Below are 23,206 nucleotides of genomic sequence, written 5' to 3' on the forward strand. Positions count from 1 at the left end.
GCCTCTTCCTCTGCGTGGCCTGAGGGACAGGGGTCTTTGTCCCCAGGATGTCCAGGTAGGTCTAAGAATTAGCTGGAAGGGGTTGGGCTGTGCCTTACTCAGGGCCGTGGCCCCGCCCCTGTGGGGCCCCAGGTATGGGTGGGTGCTGTGGCACTGTAGCTGACAGATAAGAAGGAGGTGCATCCACACAAGTCACACAATGCCTGGAGTGGCCTGGCTAGTCTTACTCCCCCGTGATGCTACTCCTGCTGGCCCTGCTGGGGGCTGCCCTGCTGGGGGCTGCCCTTCTGGGGGCTGCCCTGCTCTCCTGGAAGCGTGCTCCAGCCCGGAACAAGATCCCTAGGGCACAGAAGCGTAGAGAGGTGGCGCTGAAGCAGATGGAGGCCCTGGCCCAGCGTCTCCGGCAGCAGGTGAGTGGACATGGGTCCCTGAGGCCCCCAGCCCCAAGGGCCTCAGCCCTCAATCCCAACAGATGGACTCCCATCAGGATGGGGCCCCTCCCATGGCCCCATCCCTTTCAGAAGACAAAGAGCCTGGGTGGGCAGTCCCTACCCCCAGGTCTCCCCGTCGCTGTCACCTTCTCCTCCATCCATATTCTTTGAACTCCTGGAGGTCAGGAGCAATGTGTTTTCTCTGTGTTCTCCTAGCACTCAGCACATGGCTCAGTAACATGATGGGTGCTCACTTGGGGTATTTGTTGAAATAAAATAAACCAATGGAGGCCATTGGAGGCAGGAGGCCAGGCCTCTCTTTCAGGCTCTGAGCACCCCCAAAACCTATGGAGACAGGAACCCTAGTCTACGTCTACACATCCCACCCCACTCAGTTCTGAAAACATTTGCTGAGCACCTGACAGGTGCAAAGCACAGGGGGCTGAAGACAGGCCTCCTAGAAAGCTATATGTCTTAGAAGGTGGCTTCTACAGTTTGAGGGGGGTATTTCAAGGCATTGAGACAGTCATTGTGGCTGGTTGGGCTGGCATTAGCAGGTGAAGTGGCTGAGCCCTGGGTGTATCAGCAAAGCCTATCTAGGGTGGTGGAGAGAAGGGCGGGAAGGAAACTGGGCCTGGGTTTGCTGTGTGGCCTGAAGGATGTGACAGCTCCTCTCTGGGCCTTGGGCTCCCCAACTGCCTGAGGAGGGGTGGGCTCATGGTATCCTGGAGTCCCTAGCTTTGGTTGATGTGGTGTACTCCCAGGGGTTGGGGATAGTACCTGAGGTGCTGTCCCTGTGCTCTGGAGTTCCTGAGTGTCCTCTGACGTCCCCTGGATAGTGATTGATGGCCCCAATGGGTGGCTTCTCTGCCTGAGCTGCTGCAGTTGCTGAGAAAGTGTATTAATATTAATTGGAGCTAATTAGTTGGATAAATCAACTCACCCCCAGAGAGCAGCTGCCCCTCCCTGGTTGATGAGCGGGAAGTCTGGGCTGAGGGGGTTGCTGCGGTGAATCAGCATGATGAAGAGGACTCCTGTGTGCGTGCGGAGGCCCCAGCTGTGTGCCATGGCAGCTGTAGGGTCCTTCGCTGCAGACAAGTGAGGGCCTGCTTGTGTGTGCCTCCTGCTGGTGTTTCATTGTGTTGGAGTTGGGTGTGTGCCTGGCCATGTAGTTATGTGCTCCTGGTGTCTGTGTGCCTGGGTGGGTGGGTGTGTTGTGGTACTAGTTGGAGTCTGTACATCTAAATCTGTGTGGCTAGTGTGGGTCTGGATGTTTGGTCAAGTGTGTACATATATGGTTATATATCTGATGTGTGGGGACAGCTGGTTTTGTGTGTGTCTGTGCATCTGGTTGGTGTACACGAGGATGACTGAGGTGTGCAGCTATTGGCCTGGGTACTTGGTGGGGGTGAGGGCGTCTGATTGGCTGGAGAAGTGGGAAGGTTGGGGTGAGGTCACCCATGGTGTCTCCAGCCTCTCTTCATGGCTGCAGGCTTCATGGCTCTTAGTACCAAAGATATATAACAAAGCTATAGAAGTCTGTCCTGGGCACCTTCCCAGTCATGTCACCCTCTGCCAGGGATACCCTCAAGACCTCGGGTGGCCAACTTTATGTCCCAGGGGAGGTAGAAGGCTGAGACATAGGTCAAACCCTTGCAGGGTTCAGCCAAACAAATCCAATTCAGTTCAGTTCAGTTTAGCAAAATCTAACAGGGGACTCCCCTGGGTCTTGCCTTGTGCTGGACCCTGAGGACAGATTCATCATAAAGGTGAATCTACATCTGACCCAGACTTGTCTTCAAGATGTTCCCAACCTGGGTGGCGTGTGGTGGAAACAGAGCTGTGCCAGCCATGATGGGAGGCAGCTGAGTGTGGTGCAGTCCAGAGAACCATGGAACTGTGGGACTTGGCAGGGGACGCTGACGTGTCCTGTCCGGTGAGGGTTGTGCAGGGAAGGCTTCAGAGGCAGCATTTGAGCCAAGCCTTGCAGGATGTGTAGGGGTTTTCCAAAAGGAGTAAGGAATGAGAAAGGCAGCACCAGGGAGGGAAAAGGCTGAGATAAGGCAGTGTTTCTGTAGAACACATAGAAAATAAAATTCCTAGGGCCCACTGCGGTAAACGAACAAACTGCTCATGGCTGGAGACTGCTGGCCAGGAGGCTCTGGTAACCTTTGGTCCAGGTGGAACCTGGACACCCTGAGGGTTGTGGGTTGATATAATATTAATTGTATTTAACAATCATTCTGAAAATAGTAATAATAAATCAATTTACTAAAAACTTTGAAATATATTTTCTTTGCTTTTCATCTATGATGGGAGGCAGCACCAAAAAGGTGTGGAGAAGTCCAGGTGTCCACGCAGCTATCGGACTCAGCAGGAGGGGGTGATGTGCTCTAAACTAAACTACCCGTTAAAACATCATAAAAGTGATATAAGTTGGGGCTCAATTTTTTCATCAAATTATTCTAGTAATTTTTGAGTAATTGGTTGATTTTTAGAATTTGTTGTGGGGATCTTTTGATGTGGCTATCATGTTTTGAAGGATGCCCCTATCTTTCAAACCTCTCCTGATAAATTGGGGAGTCATAAGGCACTTGCAGTCTCATTAAGCAGAGCCCTTCTCTTTAGCATTAATTATATTGTTCTTTGGGGTGAGTCCTTTTTCAGCTTTTCCTGATCCAGTTGCAGTTATGCCCATAGATTTCTAGATCTTCTAATATCATCTAAGATTTTATATAGTTAAGCATCTCTGGTGTCAACTAAGTCATAAACGTTGTTATTAGAATGTCATCATAAATTATGTTGACCCTAATGGCAGTTAGGAAAGTGGCCTCTGTTGCTGGGCTGCCTGTGTTTGAATTCTGACTCTGACACTTATATTTTGAATAACTTCTCTGTGCTTTAACTTCCTCATCTCTACAATGGGGTGATGATTATAATACTCAAATAAGTTAGTAAATGTTTACAGTGGTGCCTGGTACACAGCAAGCACTATACAAGTGACAGTTCTCACTTTAGTAATAAAGCTAATGTTGTCCATGATGAGTGGGCCTTTTGGGTGAGTTTCAAGGCATTTGTTCTATTGGATGGAAGTGACACTCAACAAGGTTGGTGAAAAGGCTTTGTTGGGCCCGCAGTCTCCTTTGGCATCCCTTGGTCTCCATTGGCATCCCCTGGCTGGCTCTCCACACCACTCCCCGGCTCCCTGAGAGCCAAAGTCCCCCAGAAGCTGCCATTCCCACAAGCGGCCTTGCAAGGAGAACTGCCTGGCAGCCCTAGCCTCAGGAGTCCAGATGGACATACTAGGCACTTGCCCACGGGGGTGCCACCAGAAGTGTCACCTCTCCAGGTAGATATACAAAATGGGGACTGCCATGCAGCCACCCCCATAGTCTCCGTGGTGCTGGGATGGTACCTAGAAGGGCATACTGGACCTCCTTAGGGCTGGGGGGAGCAGGGCAAGGAATGAGCACAGCCTGGCCCTCCACAGTCCCTGAGGTATTCATAGGCTATGCCTATGGGTCCTTCTGGGCTGGACGTTAACCCTTTACTTGCTGGACTGTGAGGAGAGGGGACAGTACCAGAGGAGAGGCTAAGACAGCTGGGGTGGTGGGGATTCCCTAGGGTGGCTTTTTGCAAAGGGCCCAGAAGTGTTACAATATTTCAGCTACTGGTGCAGCTGTAGAGGTGAATCCCAGCTGAATGCAGCCGTTTCCAAGGGGTTCCATGGCTGACCCTCCTGAAAGTCCCTGTGGCACCCAGGCTGGGGAGCTCTGACAGAAGCATAGCAAGTAGAGGGACTGGGCAGAGTGGCTAGAGCAGCAGGGTGTGGAACAGGGGCTGAGAAACAGGAGGCTGGTGAGAAGGCAGGGAAAGAGCCTAATGTGGTGCCTGGCACCCACAAAGGGCTTCATCAAAAAAAGCTCCCAGCCCAAGAGCCATTAGAGCGTAGCAGTTAAGGTGTGGATGACCTGGGTTTAAGACCAGGCTCTGTGGAAGGGAAATGGAAATGATAAGAGTACTTAGCCAAAGGTTTTTGTGAGGATTTAATGAAACTGTGCAGGTAAAGGGCTTGACATTGTTCCTAGTCACACAGTAAGTACTTAGTCAATGAGAACATATGTGTATATAAATGTGAACACATGTTATACATTTATAGTGAAAGCTTTGTAAGTCATACTGATGAGAATGGTGTTGCAACATTATTCTGAGGGCACTTGGGACCTATTGTCAGATTTAGGTTTTATAAGGTCTTACAAGGATTGCCCGGGTTGCAATAAAGAGGTTGAGCTGGAGGGGTAGAGACTAGAGGCAGGGAGGCCAGTGAGGAGGAGGCCATTGAGTTAATAGAGATAGAGAAGGTCTGCAGCAGGCAGGAGGCTGGAGAGTCAGAGGTGGGAGGTATGAAGCAGGCAGAAGCACCCACAGGTGGTGCATGTGTTAAGAGCATTGTCACTGGAGGCTGACTGCCTGGGTTTGGATCCAGGCTCTGCCCTTGACTAGCTGTGTGGCCTTGGGCAAGAAGAGTTTTCTTCTACTATAAAATGAGAAAATAACACGGCATACCTCCTGGGGTTGTTGCAAGGAGTAATATGAGTTATTATATGGGAAATGCTTGGAATGGGGCCTGGTGTATATTAAATGTATAACACATCTTACGTGTAATTATATGTTTGCTATTATAACTATTATCAGAACTTGGATGTGAGGGAGGGGACCAGGATGATTCTGAGGTTTGTTGCTTTGATGACATGAGTGAGTATTATCAACTGGGAATTTCAAGAAGAACAGGTTAGGCAGAAAAATGATGAGTCCTGCAGCATCCGTGGATATATTGGTAGGTAAACAGGTTGAGGCCTGGCAGGAATGAGGCCCAGATTGGAGAAATACATGTGGCTGCTGAGGTCACCCAGGGAGGGAGGGCAGGTAGGAAGAGAAATGTTAGAGGAACACTAACATTTTGGGAAACTGCGAGGAGCCACCCAAGGGCCCCGAAAGGCTTTCATGCCGTCCTGGAGACAGACCAGGAGATGTTTTCAACGCTGAGAATGAGCACAGGAGATCTACTGAGCACATGGATGTGTGTGCAGCTAGGTGTCCAGTGGAGCAGAGGGTGTGATGGGAAGTGTGTGCAAGTGGGAGTCTTTGACATCTGCCTGTCCCACCTCATATTTGCAGGAGCCAGACCTGGACCCCAAGCCCATCCTGGAGCTGCCCCTGGTACAGCTGGCCCAGAAGCTGCGGGATGAAGAGCTGAGTCTGGAGAGTGTCCTCTGTAGCTACTTAGAACAGGTGGGGGTCAGGAGTCAGGATCCAAGCCTGGGGATCTGGGCTGGAGGTAGGGTATATTAGTCTGTTTTGTTGCTTATAACAAAATACATAGAACTGGGTAATTTCATAAAGAAAACAAAATTTATTGCTTACAGTTTCCGAGGCTAGTAAGTCCAAAGTCCAGTGAACACATTTGGTGAGGGTCTTGTCCTGGTGGTGACTACAGCAACTCAGGGAATCACGTTGCAAAATGGTGGAGCAGACAGAGAGAACAAAACTCTTCGTGTGCTCTCCTTTTAAAGCCCTCAGAACCACACCCCTGACCACCATTTTTAATCCATTCACTAGGGCATGGTCCTATAATCCAATCACCTCTTCAAGGCCCCACCTTTCAATGACCATAGTAGGATTTCCCACCCTTAACAGTTACAGTGGGGATTAAGCCTCAGTGAGGTTGAGGGGGCATCCAATCTACAGCAGGGAGTATCACCTGTCATGGGTCTCCTTAGAGGAGCTGGGGGACAGGTGTAACTCTGAGGTGCTGTGACTAGCTTGGGAGGGGGTGCATGTCAAAGTCACCTGTCACTTCTATTCTGCTCTGAGTCAGTGGTAGGAGGGGCTGGGGCAACAGAGTACTCTGGCCCTGGCCCTGGCCTCATCCTGGCCCCTTGTCTGGTTCAATGTTGTTCAGGCGCTGAAGGTGCACCAGGAGGTGAACTGCCTGACGGATTTCCTGGGAGAATGTGAGGAACAACTGCAGGCTTTGAAGAAGCTTAAAAAGAGCGAGAGAGGCCTTCTCTATGGGGTCCCCATAAGCCTCAAGGACCCCTTTGACTGCACGGTGAGCCCCGGGGTGTACAGGGACATGTGTACATGGATGTGTGTGTGCACGCAAGTACTGCTGAGCCTGTGAGCAGTAGCTGAATCAGAGATGCATAGCTAGAAAGTGGCAGACTGGTATTTGAGCCCAGCAGTCTGGCTCCAAACCCCATGCTCTTCTGCCACCTGTGAGTCCTTAGAGTACAGTGCTTATCTCTGCGGGAGTGAGAATACTGCGGGCAGATGGGAAAGAGACTCTGCCAGCTGAGTGATTCCACCCTGACCTCCACAGGCCAGGGGCAACTAACATCTTTTCTCTGCAGGGCCATGACTCCACGTGTGGCCTAGCCCAGTTCCTGGAGAAGCCTGCAACCAAGGATGGGGTCATCGTGAAAGTGTTCAAGGCCCAAGGAGCTATTCCCTTCGTTAAGACCAACATCCCACAGACACTGCTCAGGTCTCCGAAGTGGGCTGGCTGGGAGCTGGGGCTGGGCTGAGTCCAGGGCTGAAATAGCTCTTGAAAATCAAGACAGAGGGTGAGATGTGGGACAGCGATGCAGATTTCAAGGACCAGGGTTCTTGGACAAGTGCTTTCTGCTGTCTGGGTCTGGGTTTCCCCATCTTATAGTGTGTGGATGGACTCCATGGTCTCTAAGCACCCTTCGGATTCTGAGGTTCTGTAAAGTTACTTCTCTGTTTCTATCCCAGCTTCTCTCTTTAATTGTTCTTCTCATCCCCTACCTCGCTCCTCTCTATTCAGCCTTTAGTGTATCTATTTTTGGCGAGGAACCTTTTCTCAATTCTGACAGCAGAGCTTGGTCCTTAGTTTATGAGTCATGGTTGGCACCTCATCTTGGTCTTTTCTGCGGCAGCAGCAGCCCCTCACCCCAGCCAGAAAGAAGACCAAGAGGTCTCAGCCTTAGGGAGGATCTCATGGAGCCAAAGAAGCCCTGGGGTTGACTCCAAGGGTGGTTGGCCTCTACCTGGGGAGGGAATGATCTACCTTAGGTCAGCTGTTGCTTCTCAACTCCTTTTCTTCTGCTTCCTTTAGCTGGGATTGCAGCAACCCTATCTATGGCCAGACCCTGAACCCCTTGAATTTAAAGAAGACATCTGGAGGCTCCTCAGGGGGTGAGGGAGCTTTGCTGGCAGAAAGGGGTTCCATCCTGGGCATGGGCACAGACACAGGTGGCAGCATCCGCATACCAGCCAGCTTTTGTGGTGTCTATGGCCTTCGGACCACAGGATACCGCCTCAGGTACTCATTGATGGTGGTGGTGGGGTAGGCTCAGCCATGCCCAGAGAAGCTAGGGGCTGGGGGAGTAGAGGAGCCTACTCTATCTGTCAGTTTTCATCCACCAGCTCAGTACTAGGGGAAGCGAGTGAAGGTAGGAGTGCTTCAAATAACCCCTGCCCTAGCCACAGCTAAACATACCATGTTTTATGCAGTGAAATAGACTTTCCACTCACTCATTTAATTCATCAGGTCATTAATTCATTAATCTATGCAGCTATCCATCTACCTTCTCATTCATTAATTCATCCATTTATCCATCTGTCCATTCTTCATTCATTCAACCACCCATGCAGTCATCATCTCAGTCTCTATCAATCAATTTCACTATTCATCTACTAATTAATTTATTTAGCAAATTTTTATTGAGTGTTTACTCTGTGCCAGACACTGTACTAGCTACTTGGGATACATCAGTGAACAAAACAGACAAATATTCCAGCCTTTGAAAAACTTACATACATTCTTCATTCATTCATTCATCCATCCATCCATCTATCCATCTATCCATCCATCAATCCACATTTGTATCCATCCATCCGTCCACCATATATCCATTCATATTTCCATTAATTTTTCTATCCGTCTGTGCATCCATACATGAATGCATCCATCCATTCATCTTTCAACCCTACTCTGAGCACCCAGTCTGTGGCACCTATACTGGGGACCCAGAGCACTCTCAGACCCAGCCTCTGTCCCTGTTGTGCTCTTAGACACCAAAAGGGTTTAGTCAGAAAGTGATCAGGGCTCTATGAAAGGGTCAAAACTTGTGGGAACTCACAAGGTGAAGCTGACATTTTCTTCAACAGAGATTTATTAAAAGCCTACACTTTAGACTTTCAGAGGCAGGGAAAGGAAAGGGAAGGATTCCTGGAAGAGGCAGCATTTGACCTTGGTTTTGAAATATGGACATGCAGAGATGGTGTGGAGTCTAGAAGTCTGCAAGGCTATGTGCAGCTTACTTTGCCCAAAGCAACATGCATGTGTAGAAGGGATAAAAGGAGAAACTATGGAGAGTTGATCCTTTAGAACTTCGAAGGGCAGTCAAAGAGATCAGACTTTATGCTGAGGGCAGTAGAGAGTCATGGAAAGGTTGAAGCAGCTTCTATTTCTGTATGCTGGGGCCTGGAGGAGCACACTGGCTGAGTGCTCAAGCCTCTTGGCACCCATGTCCTTCCTTTAGATGCTGAGCTGGGCTCTGGGTGGGTGGGGTTTTGCAGTTACTCTGGAGTCGCCTCTGCCATCAAGGGGAAGAAATCAGGTAAGCCCCTGTCTGTGCCTGTGGCCACACCCATTCAGAGACACACCTGCCAGCCTTTCTCCCAAGGATTTTTCACTTAGCTCGTGTCTCCAGACAGATCAGTCCCACAGGTGATAAAGGTATCTGGGAGAGGGGACTGCATAGCTCCCAGCTGGCCTCCCTCAGCCCAGTGACTCTGCTCTATTGAGAAGGGCTTCCTGCTATCTGGCTTTAATCCCTCCAACTGGTATCTTGATGCTCTGCCCCAGAGATTTTCCCATCAGGCACTGAAGTTGCTGTGGCCGGTCTACCAGTCCCAACTGTCTTCAGCCCCTGACCCAGGACGGGAGTGGGCCTTCTTCCTTTGGCCCTGATCGTGGCCTGAGCCCCATTCTCTGAGCCAGGCGGTAGGAATCCCCAGAGCAGAAGGAATGAGCAGTGTGTGCCTCCCTCCCCTCCTCTCTGTGCAGTAACAACAGTGGCTGGTCCCCTGGCCAGGGACGTGGAGAGTCTGGCTTTGTGCCTACGAGCCCTGCTCAGTGAAGACATGCACTGGCTGGACCCCACTGTGCCCCCCATACCCTTCAGGGAAGAGGTGAGTCAGATGGGGGAGCAGCCCTGGGAGGCTCCTTCCCTCCCCTCCCATCATTCCTCACTGACCATCCCCTGTGAAGACCTCCTCTCCCACCCCCGGGTGCAGTCAGCAAGAAGCCCACATGCTCAGTGCTATTGTTTGCCACCCCTGCTTGGTGCCAGTTGCTATGGCCTTGTGGCTAGCTGGAGCAATGGCTGTAATTGCCCCCAAAGAGGGACTTCTACATCATCTACCCAATACAAGCAAGTAAAATACTCAGGGGTGTGGTTCAGAGAGTCTGGTATTTAGTTACGCTGGGCTTTTAACCTTCTAGGTAACCCTGGCCAAGTCACAACTCTTCTCTAGGTACAACACTTCCCCATCAGTACAATGAAGAAGTTAGACTAGAAGATTGCTCTAAGCCCTTCCAGCTCTGGCAGATTTCATTTATTCATTAATTCATTCAGCAACATTTGTTGGTACCAACCTGCAAGGCTCTTTATTTCATTCTAACACTCACTCTGTAGAATGAGCATCACTCTTTCCACTTACAGGTAGGTAAGGAAACTGAGGGGAGGTGAAATGACTTGCCTATGATCATGTAGCTAGTAACTGGCAGAGCTGGGCTTTGAACCTGGCCCTGTCTGACTCCAGAACCCTCTCCGCAGGGCAGAGTCTCTGTCTATCATTCAGCCAATGTCTGTTCATCAGATTCCCTCTACCCACCCCAGCATTATCATATGTGATCATTGTCATTCAGTTTTTGTCCCTATCAATCTCTCCATCCTCATCCTCTCCTGACAGTTCTTCAGCTTAAAGATATTTGTGTCTATTCATCTTCCTCACCTGCCCACCCACTCAATTCCAACCATCCATTTATCTACCTACCCATGTATACATTCAATCCTCTGCCCGCCACCCATCTATCATCTCATACCTGCACCCACTCATAAATCTATCTACCCTGTATCTACCTGTCTATTCTATCCTCCTAAGCACCCATCTCCCCATCTACTTCTCATTCTTTCAGGGGTTTCCCCTGAGCACCTAGAACTTGGAGAGTATATAGGGAGACTCCTAGGGGCTCTTGGAGAGTCCCTATGGATTAGCCCCTGGGTTAGGACAGCCATGACCCAAGGCCCTGCTCTCCAAGTCTGGCTCCTGGAGTGAGGCCTCCTTGTTTCTAGCCCAATCTCCCTTCTGAGCCGCACTCAGCCCCTTGTGCCCCCAGGTGTACTCCAGTAACCGGCCCCTTCGAATTGGCTACTATGAATCAGATGGCTACACCCAGCCATCCCCTAGCATGTCCAGGGCTGTGCAGCTTACCTCCAGGCTACTTCAGGATGCAGGACACCAGGTAGGCTTACCAAGCCCTGGTGGGAGAGAGGCTAGATCAGTGACAGGATGCTGGGCTGGGCCATCCTTGGAGAGAAAGGAGGTTCTGTCTGAGTTTGGGCTGCTGAGATAATTGTGTTTCTCCTAAGCTTCCTAGAGAAGACTGGTGGGGTGGAGTTGAGGGCAGGTGAGCCCCACTGTGTAAGAAATGCATCAAAATTTTATGGCTTACCCCCTCAGTGGTGGAGATTCAGGGACTCTTTACTGTAGTTCCTTTAGCCTGGGTCTCTGTGGCCTCCATCACATGACTGTAAGGAGCTCTCTGTCTTCTAAATTCCCACCCCAAGTCTCACCTCCACCTCCCCTGCCCCCAGTGGTTTGTTGTGGTCTCACCTCTCCTTTGAGAATTGCTGGTTGAACCTACACCTACTATGCGATCTTGTCCCAGTCTCTTAACCCCCCTGAGCCTTAGTTTTCTGCCACATGGGTGGCCATGAAGATTAAATGAGCTCACATATGTAAAGTGCTTGGCATGCTGGCTGGATCACAGATGCCCTAATTCTGTCACATCTGCTTTGTGAGGGTGAGGGGTAGCATGGCTGGAGAGGGGCTGGCCACACAGGCCTCCCGTGCCATGCTGAGGGGCTGAGGTGGCTGGAGATGAACAGGTGATGTGGTATCCCCTGTTTAAATTCTGGGGGATAGAAAGAGAGAACAGGGCAGGCAGGGAGGAGTTCCAGGCCCTGACTTGGCTTCTGTCTCTCCAGGTCATCCCCTTCTCCATCCCCCATATAGAGTACGCCTTTGAACACCTGTACACTGGGGGTCTGTTTGCTGATGGAGGGGCCACCATTCTGCAGAAGCTGTACGTCTGTTGGGACTTGGGGGTGGGCCTGGAGGAAACAGGGTGATGGAGGGAGCTGGAGCCAACCTAAGCCTTAGGAGGGGTACTGGGGGCTGGGCTGAGATGCCTCTGGCTAACAGTGTGACCGTATGCAGCAAGTCACCCCCTCAGGCCCCTTCCTTAAGATGCACATGTTCCAGGGATGGTGGTGGGAGCAGAAGTATTTCTTGGGGTCTCACCTCCCTCTGTGGCTTGCCTCTGGAGGGGGAGTTGGGTGGGTGTGGGGAAAGACCAATGGCTGAAACGCTGTACCTGACCGGATATGTGACTGGTTCCTCAGAGAGGGGGATATTGTGGATCCCAGCATAAAGGGTTTAGTCAACCAGCTCCGCCTGCCAGATCTACTCAAGTGTTTCTTGGCCTGGATCCTGAAGTACACAGTGAGTGTGGGCCCCGAGCAGGAAGGGATTCAGAGGGGCAGTGATCCCAGAGAGGAGAAGGGGCTCAGAAAGGGGAGGGGGCTCACGGGGGGAGTGTGTGGGGAGTCAGACAGGAGGATGAGGCCCAGAGAATGGTGGTGGCTCAGAGAGGGGTTCAAAAAGAATATTTCAAAAAGAAATAGAGAAGGGGATGCGGCTAAAGGAAACGGGTGCTCTCACAGAGGGGAGGGCGCTCCAGAGAGGAGGCTCAGAGAGGGGGAAGGCATCTCAGAGAAAGGGAAGGGGATTTAGAGAGGGCGCTCAGGGCTTGGTGAGGGTGGGGGCTTGATGAGGAGTAGAGGGCTCCACTCAGCGTGCTGAGCAGCGTTGCTCTTCCTGGCCTCGGTCCCGGGCAGGCTGGCTGTTTCCCTGTGGTTTCTCAAGGTGTCTCCCCTCTCGTCCCTCTTCTAGGATCCCCGAGCTGGCCAGAGTTTTGAAGAGGTTCGTGGAGTGGGGTGAGTGAGTCTCTGCAGTCCAGCTCCTGCCCACAAAGGTTGTCCATGGGGAGGTGGGAATTGAGTGAAGGGCATATGGCTAGAGTTGGCAATATCATGGGGGGAGGGCTATTTAGATTTTGGGATCTAATTAGCGTTTTAGGATCATGCCTAACATTAGGGTTAAATTTAGACATTTTTTTTTTTTTTTTAATTTTTATTTTGTCGATATACAATGTGGTTGATTATTGTGGCCCATCACTGAAACCTCTAAATTTAGACTTTTGATTGGTGTAGGGATTGGGGCTGGTTTAGGGCTGGGATTTGATTTGAAGTTAAGATCTGAGTTAAAGTTAGAATTAGGGTTAGGTTGAGGTAAAGGATGGGGCTGAAGTTGAAGTTAGGTTTTGGCTCGGGTTGAATTTAAGGAGCTTAAGACTGAGGCTGGGGTTGGAGTTGGTTTGAATTGGGGTTGGGGTTAAGGTTGGGGGTGAAGATAGATTTGGATTTAGGGTTGGGATTAAGATTGGAATTGGGGTGGGGCCAGAGTTAGGGTTAGAGATGAGGATGGGAGAGAATTGTGGATTGGGTTTGGGTTTGCTGTTGGGCTTGGCCTGGTGGGGGTTAGAGTTGAGGTGCTGGTTGGAATTGAGTTGGAGTGGTCTGAGGACAAACTGGGTGCCTCACAGGCTAGGGAAAAGAGCCTGTGACTTTTGGAGGAGCCCATTAGTTCCCATGCCTGGTGGAGTGGGGATTGACCAGAGGATGTACGCTCTTGAGAATCTTGGGCAGACAAGGTGTCTTGGCCAGATGACAAGACACAGGGCCACTCCCAGCCCATCAGCTGATTTGCAGCCTGCATTGAGGCCAGACCCTGCCTCTTGGGTGTCATGTGTAAAAGGGGACCTTCCCATGCTGACTTTTGAACTTCTCAGAGTCTTCTTCATTCCCCCAGGACACCCAAGAGACTGTGGGAGCAGCAGGCAGCTGTGGAGGTGATGCGTGCCTGGGAAGACCTCAAGGGGCTGCTGGAACTGGGGCAGCAGAGACCTGGGTGGTGACCTAAGTGGCCAGAAGGGGGCAGAGCTCTGGTCTGGCTTGCAGAGGAGGCCCAGCTGGACCTGGATGGGGAGGCTTGGTGACCTAAGAAGTTAATCTAGTCCATCTCCCTGAAGCTAGGGTTATATACTGTCTCCAAATTATTGTAACCTGAGATTCCCCTTCCCATCCCTTCACCTTGGCCCATGGGAAAACCTGATCCTCCCCAGGTATCTCATTCTCAAGCTCATAGCCTGAAAATTCTTCCTGGTGTCTAACCCAACTCTGCCTGGAAGCACCTGTCCTTGTCTGGCAAACAGTGACCACTCGTGGTCCTACCCCTTTCAACCCTTACTGTCCCTGCAGGAATATCAGCAAGAATTCATAGCCAAGTGGAGGTCCCTGGACCTGGATGTGCTGCTGGCGCCATCTCTGGACCCTGCCTTCTATATAGGCTATCCTGCCTTGGCACCAGGTGAGAGGGATTGGGTCCTGGTGGGGTCCTTCCACAGCCTCTGTGATCTTGGCCTCTATCTCCATCCACTTTTTAAAAAGTTTCTTAAATTGGATAAAAGCCAGATACCATAAGTTTACTGTTTTAAAGTATACATTTCAGTGGTTTTTAGTATTTCAGAATGTCATGCCACTACTACCAGAACATTTCTATAACCTCCCAAAGAAACCTAGTACCTGTTAGCAGTCACTCCCAATTTCCATTCACTTTTAAAATGAACTTTATTGGGCCGAGCCTGTGGCGCACTCGGTAGCGTGCTGCGCTGGGAGCGCGGCGATGCTCCCGCCGCGGTTTCGGATCCTATATAGGAATGACCAGTGCACTCACTGGCTGAGTGCCGGTCACGGAAAAACGACAAAAAAAAAAAAAAAAAAAAAAAAAGTCAGGTCTTTGTGATTAAAAAAAAATCTATATTAAAATGAACTTCATTGAAATATGGTTTCATGCAATAAAATTTACTGATTTTAAGTAATTTGATGAATTTTGACAAATGTACAGTTATACAACCACCACAATAATCAAAATATAGAATATATTTTAAGAACTTATAGAATATATATTTCCACCCCCCCCAAATTTCCTTCATGTCCCTTTTTTTTTTTTTTTTTTTTTTAAATTGACTGGTATTGGGATACTAACCCTTGACTTGGTGTTGTGAGCCCCCCCTCCTTCATGTCCCTTTGCAGTTCACTCTACCCCTGCCTCTACCAACTGCTGATCTGGTTTCTATCACTATAGTTTTGCCTTTTCTGGAATTTCATATACATGGAATCAAACGGTATGAGGCTTTTGTGTTTGGCTTCTTTCACTTAGCATATCCATTTACTCTTAACATGCTGTCTGCTGCCCCCACTTCAAAAGGTGTCTCCAGCCCAGCCCACCTGAAATGCAGGCTCAGGACAGGGCAAAGTCCAGGGCATGCCTGGGTCCCATGCACAGGTGTTGGCCTTGGAGGTACTGCTCAATGCAGGATGAAACCCAGTTCCAACCCCAAGCCTGGACTCCTCTCACCTGACAGCTCTCCTTTCAAACATGTCCTCCTGGGTCTCCCCACAGTAGCTGGCCAAAGGCACATTCCACACCTGGCTCTCCCTGCATACAGGCAACTGCTGCACAGGAGCTCTCTCTTCAACTCAGGGTTGCACTGCACACCCTCGTCATCTTGGAGTTCGGTACACAAGAGGGCCTGGGCTGAGTACTCTGCCACCCACTAGCTGTGTAGCCTTGGAAAAGCCATCTCACGGGTCTGCCCCATTGATTTCCTAATTTATACACAGGGAATAGTAATTCCTTCCTCACAGGTGTGGAGAGGATTTGAGGAACCAGCAATGTAGAGAGGCCAGCACAGGGCTTGGCACTGAGTAAGGCTTGCATAGTGCCGACTCTCTCCTCCTCCCCACCTTGGGGAGAGCATGAGGCCCTTGTTGGGACGCCTTCTGGCACCCAACCAGCTAGTCCAAGCCCAGAAGGAGGCAGTTCCGAGAAGGACCGGGAAGGCGCGCCTGCCCACATTCTTCCCCAACCTACGTCTTCTTGGCGCTGATGATTTCCTGGGCTTATCTGGATCTTCCTGCAGAAAGTGCCTCCTACATGGGCCTGTACAACCTCCTGAACTTCCCCGTGGGCGTAGTGCCCGTCACCACCGTGACCCTCCAGGATGAGGAGGAACTGGCCTTCTACAAGGGATACTATGGAGATAGTTCTGACAAAAATTTCAAGGAGGTCAGTTTCTTTTTCTATGCCTCTCCCCCAGGGTCACAAACCTTGATTCGATTGGGCTGGGACCTGTGGTGGTGGTGAGGGTGGGGTGGGGCCGGTCATTCCTAGCGTTTATCCTTTATCACTTCGGCTGTAGCTTCACCCATACACCATTTGACCAGCCCCGTCTTTGTCAGGGGAGAAAACTTTGCAAAACCAGTGGTCTTCTTGGCACTTCTGTAGGGAAAGTGGATTCCAGAGGCATGGAGGGAGGAGGAGGGCAAAAGCCCCTGCTTAGGAGCTTACCATGTGTACCTGGATTGGACATCAGGGCCTTAGCTTCTTCATCATGAAAATGGGAATAAAAACATTTACCTTGCACGGTTGAGCTAAAGGTTAATTAAATTGAAAAAGAGTAAAGTGGTTAGCATAGGCCTTGTGTGCAGGAAGTGTTCAATATATGCTATTACTAATTCAGAGGTGGTGTAATAAAAGAAAATATTACCATGAGCCTATTTAGCTGCAGGGTCTAAAATTACATCCACAACTTTGGTGAGAGAGAGAGAGAGGTAGAGAGAAAGAGACTGACTCTGAAAAGTATGCATGTATCTGAGTCAGATATTAAGTGACTTACTTTTTCTGGAAATTGATTTTAGTGCCAGAGCTACCCAGTGGGACTGCTGACCTGAATTCTGAGAAAATAACAATAATGATACTATCTCATGTGTTTTGAGCTCTTACTCTGTTCCAGAAGCTGTCTAAAAGTGCTGTATATACATTAAATCATTAAGTCCCATAACTGTCCTGTGAGGTTTTACAGTCGAAGGAGGAGAGGCACAGACAGATTAAGGGACTGGACCAAAGCCACACAACCAGTTGAAATGGAGGAGCCAGGACTTGAAGCCAGGTGATCTGGCTTCAGACACAAAGGCAAATAAGGGCTTATATGATATCATCATCATAAAGCAATGAAAACATGTTTGAATTCCTACAAGTATGTTTGCATTTCATGACAGGGACTTGGGCTCAGCCTCCATTTTCCCAGGCCTGTGTTTGGGGTCAAGGCAACACTTTCACTACAGAAGTATAACCAGGCTCTGGATCAGGGATTTGCACATTCTTCTTTCCCTTGCTGTGAACATTGGGTGGTTGCTTGGTTTTATATTTCATCATTATAGTCAGCATTCTGCATCTTAACCCTAGAGAACTATAGACAAATAAAAAGTCTTTTCAGGTTTCACTGAGAGCTGAGGAAGCCTGGAACTCTGAGATCCAGGACATCTTTACCTTAGTATAGATTGCGAATGAGACATGTGGACTAAGGCATAACTTAGGCCAGCCCTTGGTACATAGGCGCTTGGTACATGGGTGGCGAGGAGGGCTGGGCAAGGATCCTGTGAGCCAGAAGCAGGCTCTGAGTTCCCAGATCCTCTTTCCCCGCAGGGGGTGAGAGGGTCTGTGGGACTGCCAGTGGCTGTGCAGTGCATCGCTTTGCCATGGGAAGAGGAGCTGTGTCTCCGATTGATGAAGGAGGTGGATACATTGGTCAAGAACCAGAAGGCACCCAACTGACAGGCCTCTCCCTCTCCTGGAGGGCTTTCTAGACCCTCACCCAGGTCTGCCCTGGTGCCTCTTCCTTCTCATAAATACCATGTCCGCCTCATGTCTCATCCTGTAGGGACCCCAGTGTTCCTATCATTTGTGGTCCCCCTGTGTGGGTGCTCAATACATGGACTCCCCAGATCGGCCTAAGATGGGAAGCAGGGGAAGGGGCTCAATAAACATTTTCTGGCTGGCCAGCCTTGTGATCTCTGGTCTGGGTGGGGCTGTGGTCTCCTGGTGGCCTTCCTCCTCCAGTTGCTCTCCTCCAGTTCAGTCATCCATATGCTACCCCAGACTGCAGCAAAGGGGAAAGAACCCCAAACTGAGAGGCTGACGACTTGGGTCCAAGTCCTCTCTCTGTCACTGGCTTGCTGTGTGATGCTGGGAAGTCACCTCCCCTCGCTGGACCTCAGTTTTCCCATCTGCAAATTGAGGGGGTTAGATTTGATAAGGTCTATGGTACCTGCCACTGGACTTTCTGTGAGCTGCAATTCTAGATACTGCCTTGATCGAGAACTTGCCATGGCTCCCACTGATGTTTGGAGAAAGTTCCAGAGAGCAAGGCCAAGAGAGTGTAACCCAGTCAGAGAAGACCTCTGGCTCACAGTCCAGTCATTTCCCCCCAGAGTGCTAGTTCCTTGGCCTGACATTCAGCACTTCCTAGGATCCTCCATAGCCTCCTCTGCCATGGCTTTGCCATAGTACTGCCTTCCTCTGTTCCCTCAATCTGGAGTCTTCTTGTTAGCATGAGTGTGCCTTACACTTCTGTGCCTCTGTTCATATTGTTCCCTCCACCTGAATACCTTTGCTGTCCTTCAAGCCCTGTGTCAAATGCCACGTCCTCCAGGAAGCCTTCCTTGATCTCTCCAACCCCCTTCCACCATCTTCCCTTCATCTGAACTCTCTTGAGATCTTCCCCTTATTGGAACTTCCCCTTCTAGCCCATTCCTCTTTGTGGCCCTACTTCCAGTTACCTAGGCAAACTAATGAACTCACTCCTCCCTGTGCTTGATAGCACAGACCTTCTGGAGAGAATATCTCAATGCAAAGGAATGGAATCCATCCCTCCATCCATCCTACATTTGCTGAGTACCTCCTCTGAACACAAATGGTAAAATTTCAGGCAGAAAAAGGCCTGAGTTAAAAGAATTTCACTAAGACGAAGATCCCAGGAGTTCCACCAGAGGGGTGGCCCTGACTGCCTACCACAGAAGGAACCATTGGGGTGTCCAGGTGAGACTGGATAGGGCTATTGCTGACCTTACTGTGGCTTCCCCCTCTCTCCAACTCTACCACAGAGTCTGAGACCTCTGCTGGAGAAGGAGTCTCATGTTTCCCTTCAAACAGGTTAATAGGGCTGGTGCCCTGTCCTCCCTCCCCAATAAAATGGAAGTGTAAGGGGCTCTTCTGTCCCTGCATCCCACTGCGGCCTTCGACAGTCTGGGCACCAGGGGGCAGCATTGAGCTTCACACAGTCCAGGTAGCCCTTGCCTCCGCCCTCAGACCCACTGTCACCTGGACTTCACAGTCAGATCCGCTGTCCAAACTTCACTGTGCAGATGAGAAAACTAGAGGGTGGAGGGACAGAAATAGGGGGATGCAGGAATAAGTCAGGTGCTTTGGGTTAAATATTTGTAGATTTTAAGATAGACGATTCTAGTTTTGGCTGAAATTAGCCTGGGGAAAGGGGATGGCAGATGCCAGCTCAAGGGGCTGAGTAAATGGGAAGCCCTGTCCTGGGGCCAGACTTCCCGTCAGGCTGGGCTTTCTCTAGTATCTCTTGAGTTGATGTTTGGGGTCAGCAACCTCCTTCCTCCCCAACCCCAGCTCCAGTGATGATCCCTAACCTCTGACTCTTGACCCACTACCTGCCAGCACCATCTTCATCTGAACTCACTCCCTGGTCTGTGTGACTGTGGACAGGTCATTTGCTTTCTCAGAGCTCCTCCCTGTGGGGCCTCTCTGAGGTTCATGCGTTGGGTGCACATGGGACCTCCTGGGACAGGGCATCATCTCCTCCTCCCCTTCTCACTCCCATTATTTCCACCACGGAGGGCTTGACCTGGACACACATATGTCCAGGTCCTGGCTCTGCCTACTCTGTGACCTTGGGCAAGTATCTCAGCTTTTCTAAGCCTCAGTTTCTTCATCTGTAGTACGGGAATAAAGATCATATTTGCCACAGACTCAGGAAGAGAGGGACCCACACGAGGTGAAGGGGCAGGTGGGAGGGACTTGGGTTCCTCCTCCCTAGCCTGGGAGAGAGGCCAGCTCAGGTCGGGGTGTCTGTGCCCAGAATTCACAAGGAAGAGCCCGCCCCTCATGGGGGTGCCTGTGCGAGCAACAGGGAAGGTCACTTCAACGGAGAAATTGAGGCCAGAAACAGGAAAATTCCCGGGATGAGGGGCGGTTCTACAAAGGCTGGGCCTGAGGAAGGAGGCCTTCGGGATTCTGAGCCTCAGTTTCCCCTCTGGCTGCACGAGGAAGGGCCCCCTCGCGCCGCGCCGGCCCGAGGACTGTCCCGGCCTGTCCATCTCACCCAGCGCACTCACATTCCGCCGCCCCGCGCGGTCTCGTGGGGCCGGGCAGACGGATCCGGCCGGGGACGGCGACTCCTCCCGCGACACGGGCAGACAGACGGCCCGGACGGAACCCGGCCCCAGGCGGCCTCCCGCTCGCTCCGCGCCCCGCCCGCCGCGCCTCCCCGGGCGCCCGCATTAGAGCGCATATGCAAGCCATGAATTATCAACTGAAAGGAGTCAATTACAGGCTCTAAAAACGAGTGTCTGCGCCCGGAGCGCCCGGGGCCATCCTCCTATTTACGGAGCGATTTCCCCCGCCCGGCTGGGGAGGGGCCCCGGGAGGGAGAGAGACGGAGAAACGGAGCCTGAGACCGGGAGGGAGAGAGACCGAGAGGAAGAGTCGGCCAGAGGCGGCAGAGGCAGGGACAGAGACAGCGGGACGGGAAGAAGAGGCGAGACCTAGCGAGACACGCGGAGAACCAGGCAGGGGCAAGGCGGCTCTGTCCCTCTTCTCCCCAGCGCGGGGCGGGGAGAGGTGGAGTCCTCAGACCTCGGAGGCCCTGTTCCTCCCCTTGAAGTCTGTGTAAAGAGCCAAGCCCTCTGAACTGCTGACCGTGCCACTGGGAAGGAGGCCCCTGGGAGGGGATTTGGGGATAGAGCTGGGGGCTCCGGCAAGGAGAGAGTGAGGGGGTGGTTTGCAGGCGGGCTGGGCCGTCCTGGCAGGAAACTGGGGCTCAGGCGGCAGCACTGGCCAGTGTGGAGGTGAGGAATGACAAGATGCCGCCAGCCAAAAAAATAAAAAAATTATGACAGTGATGAGGGACTGGACAGCATGACCATGAGAAAAGGGAGGGGGTGAGGAACAGGAACAAAGTAAGGATGGAACCTGATGTGAGGATGTCTGTGTGTGTCTCTCTGGCATTGAGAGAGGAATGGTGAAACCAACCCCATGGGCTCAGGAAGTCCTGTCTGCCGCCACCCCCCACCTCTGCCAGCTGTTCCCTCCTCTGGAAATGCGGTTCCTGCCTGGTTCCTACTCATTCTTTGATTCTGGGCCTCCCCAGATCTGTGCCTGCCTTATCCTCCGCACTCACCCATTCTACTCGATGATTCAGAGCTGATTTATCCATCAGTGAGCACCATAAGAGCAGGGGCTTGTCCATCGTGCTCAGTATTGGGCCCTGCGGAGACAGCTGCAGAAGTATGTGCTGAGTGAATGAAGGTGTGAGCTGGGCTACAGAGAACATGACCAAGACGGCAGGATGGGTAGGCCCAGAGATGGTTTTCCCATACAGATCAAATGGAGGGCTTCAATCAACCAGGTGCTGGGGAGAGGTCATGGTAATTGAGCCCAACGCTTGCTGTGCAGGGCCACGGAGGAGGGGGCGGGGAGGTAGCAGGGGCAAGGAGGGAAGGGGTGAGGGAGAGCTGAGGCCCATCGTGAACACCAGCAAGTCACTGTCAGAGCTCCAGCGTTTTGCCCTGAGTGCTTCAGGGTCTCTAAAATCCTAGGCTTCTTCTGGAGAGGGTGGGGACAGGGAACCCCCAGAAACTTTGAGGAAAGAGTAGGGCCTATTATACTGGAGCAGGGAGAAGAGTCTGGGCTTGGGAATCAAACAGAGCCTTTCTCTTCTAGCTGTGTGACCTAAGGCAAGCTTCAACTTCTGAGCCTCAGGCTCCTTATCTATAAAGTGGAGACATGGATGCTATGCAATTTTCTATGAATGTTCTCACATCAGCACAGCACTTTCCCCAAGAGGGGAAGACCTTGCCTAAGGTAAGAACAAGAAGCTGTCATTTATTGACATTTACAAGGTGCCAAGCACTACTATAGTGGATTATCTCTTTACTCCTCACAACAGCCTTCTGAAGTGGCTCAGTCACTTTGCAGACAAGGAAACTCAAATAGAGGCAGGGACTGGGAAGTGGCAGCATCAAGTTTTGAAGCCAGGTCTGACTCCAGAGACTCTTTAACTCCTGCACCATGGAGCCTCCTAGACCTGGCCCATGGACCCCTGCCCTGTTCCCCTCAGCCCTTACAGTCTGGCTGAGCCTGGATCCATGTGGGTGGGGTGGAAGGGACACCACACAGTGGGCAGGGGAAGCCCCTGGGGTCTTGTTCTTGCCATGGCTTGGGCCAGGCGTCCTGCCTCATGAGTCTGCAGCCCCGCCATGCCATTAGTAGGCAGCCAGAGGGGGTGTCTGCAAGCGCCAATGCTGGGGTTCCCGCAGCCGCTCGCCTATTAGTGGCTGGTGGCTTCAGGGTGATTTATTGGGGCTTCTTCATTTCCCCTTGGTCCGCTATAAACATATTTATACCACCAGAGTGACCGATAAATTTCCCTTATGAATCCTGTTATCTCCCCTATTAACCATCCGTCACCTTTTATGCGGCCACAATGGGCCAGGCCAGGGCACCAGGGCTGGGTGGGAGGCCTGCGGCCCACAACCCCTGAGCCCTGTGAACTCTTCACCTCCCCCACTGTTCCCCACACAGGACAGCTGCGGCTGCCTTGGAGCTGCTTCTAGGATGAGGATATTGGCCTCAAAACAGACTGGACCAGGAGGGGCCTTTGAAATGTGGCTTCCTCCAGGGTCTCAGAATGGGAAGTCCTTCTCAGGGCTAACCTGAGTCTCTCCTGCTGTAGCTCTGGCTTCATCTCTTCTAAGTGAGCAGGAGGCTCCTGAAGCTGCTGGTGCTGCTTTTCCTGCTCTCCCTACCCTCAGCTCTCAAACTCACCCTTCTAAGTGCCGCAGAAAGCTAAGACACAGATGTGGTACCAGGGGGCCAGATATCAGCTGGCATTTGCCCAGCACCTCCTCTGTGCCGGTCACTTTACACACATGAACTTTATGTGATCCTCATAACAATCCTAGAGCCAGGCATTTATAGCTCCATTTGCCAGATGAGGATGAGGAAATAAGGCTCAGAGACATTAAATGAAGGCACAAGGTCACCCAGCTAAGGGGCAGAGCTGTGATTTGGGGCTTTTCTGGCCCTAAAGCTTGAGCTTTCAACCACTACACTATAGAGCTTCTTCAAATGCCCTGGGCTGGGAGAGGTTAAGCCAAGAAAGTTTTCCAGCAGAGTGCTACAGAGCAGGAGAG

The 23,206-nt window shown here is 51.3% G+C and overlaps 1 protein-coding gene across 1 annotated transcript; it reads left to right on the forward strand.

Annotated features, from left to right (window-relative positions):
- The first annotated feature begins 236 nt into the window (after positions 1 to 236).
- LOC134384125 (vitamin D3 hydroxylase-associated protein-like) lies at positions 237 to 17,773 on the forward strand. The gene is made up of 15 exons (XM_063105746.1): positions 237 to 410; positions 5,610 to 5,723; positions 6,394 to 6,543; positions 6,845 to 6,978; positions 7,573 to 7,779; positions 9,039 to 9,079; positions 9,529 to 9,653; positions 10,864 to 10,989; positions 11,735 to 11,832; positions 12,152 to 12,251; positions 12,702 to 12,745; positions 13,680 to 13,719; positions 14,129 to 14,237; positions 15,853 to 15,998; positions 17,418 to 17,773. The coding sequence occupies exons 1-15, from the start codon at positions 237 to 239 to the stop codon at positions 17,544 to 17,546; spliced, it is 1,737 nt and encodes a 578-aa protein (XP_062961816.1). The 3' UTR covers positions 17,547 to 17,773.
- The last annotated feature ends 5,433 nt before the right edge of the window (positions 17,774 to 23,206 follow it).

This window comes from Cynocephalus volans, chromosome 8, assembly GCF_027409185.1.
Source record: "Cynocephalus volans isolate mCynVol1 chromosome 8, mCynVol1.pri, whole genome shotgun sequence".
NCBI classification, from domain to species: Eukaryota; Metazoa; Chordata; class Mammalia; order Dermoptera; family Cynocephalidae; genus Cynocephalus; species Cynocephalus volans.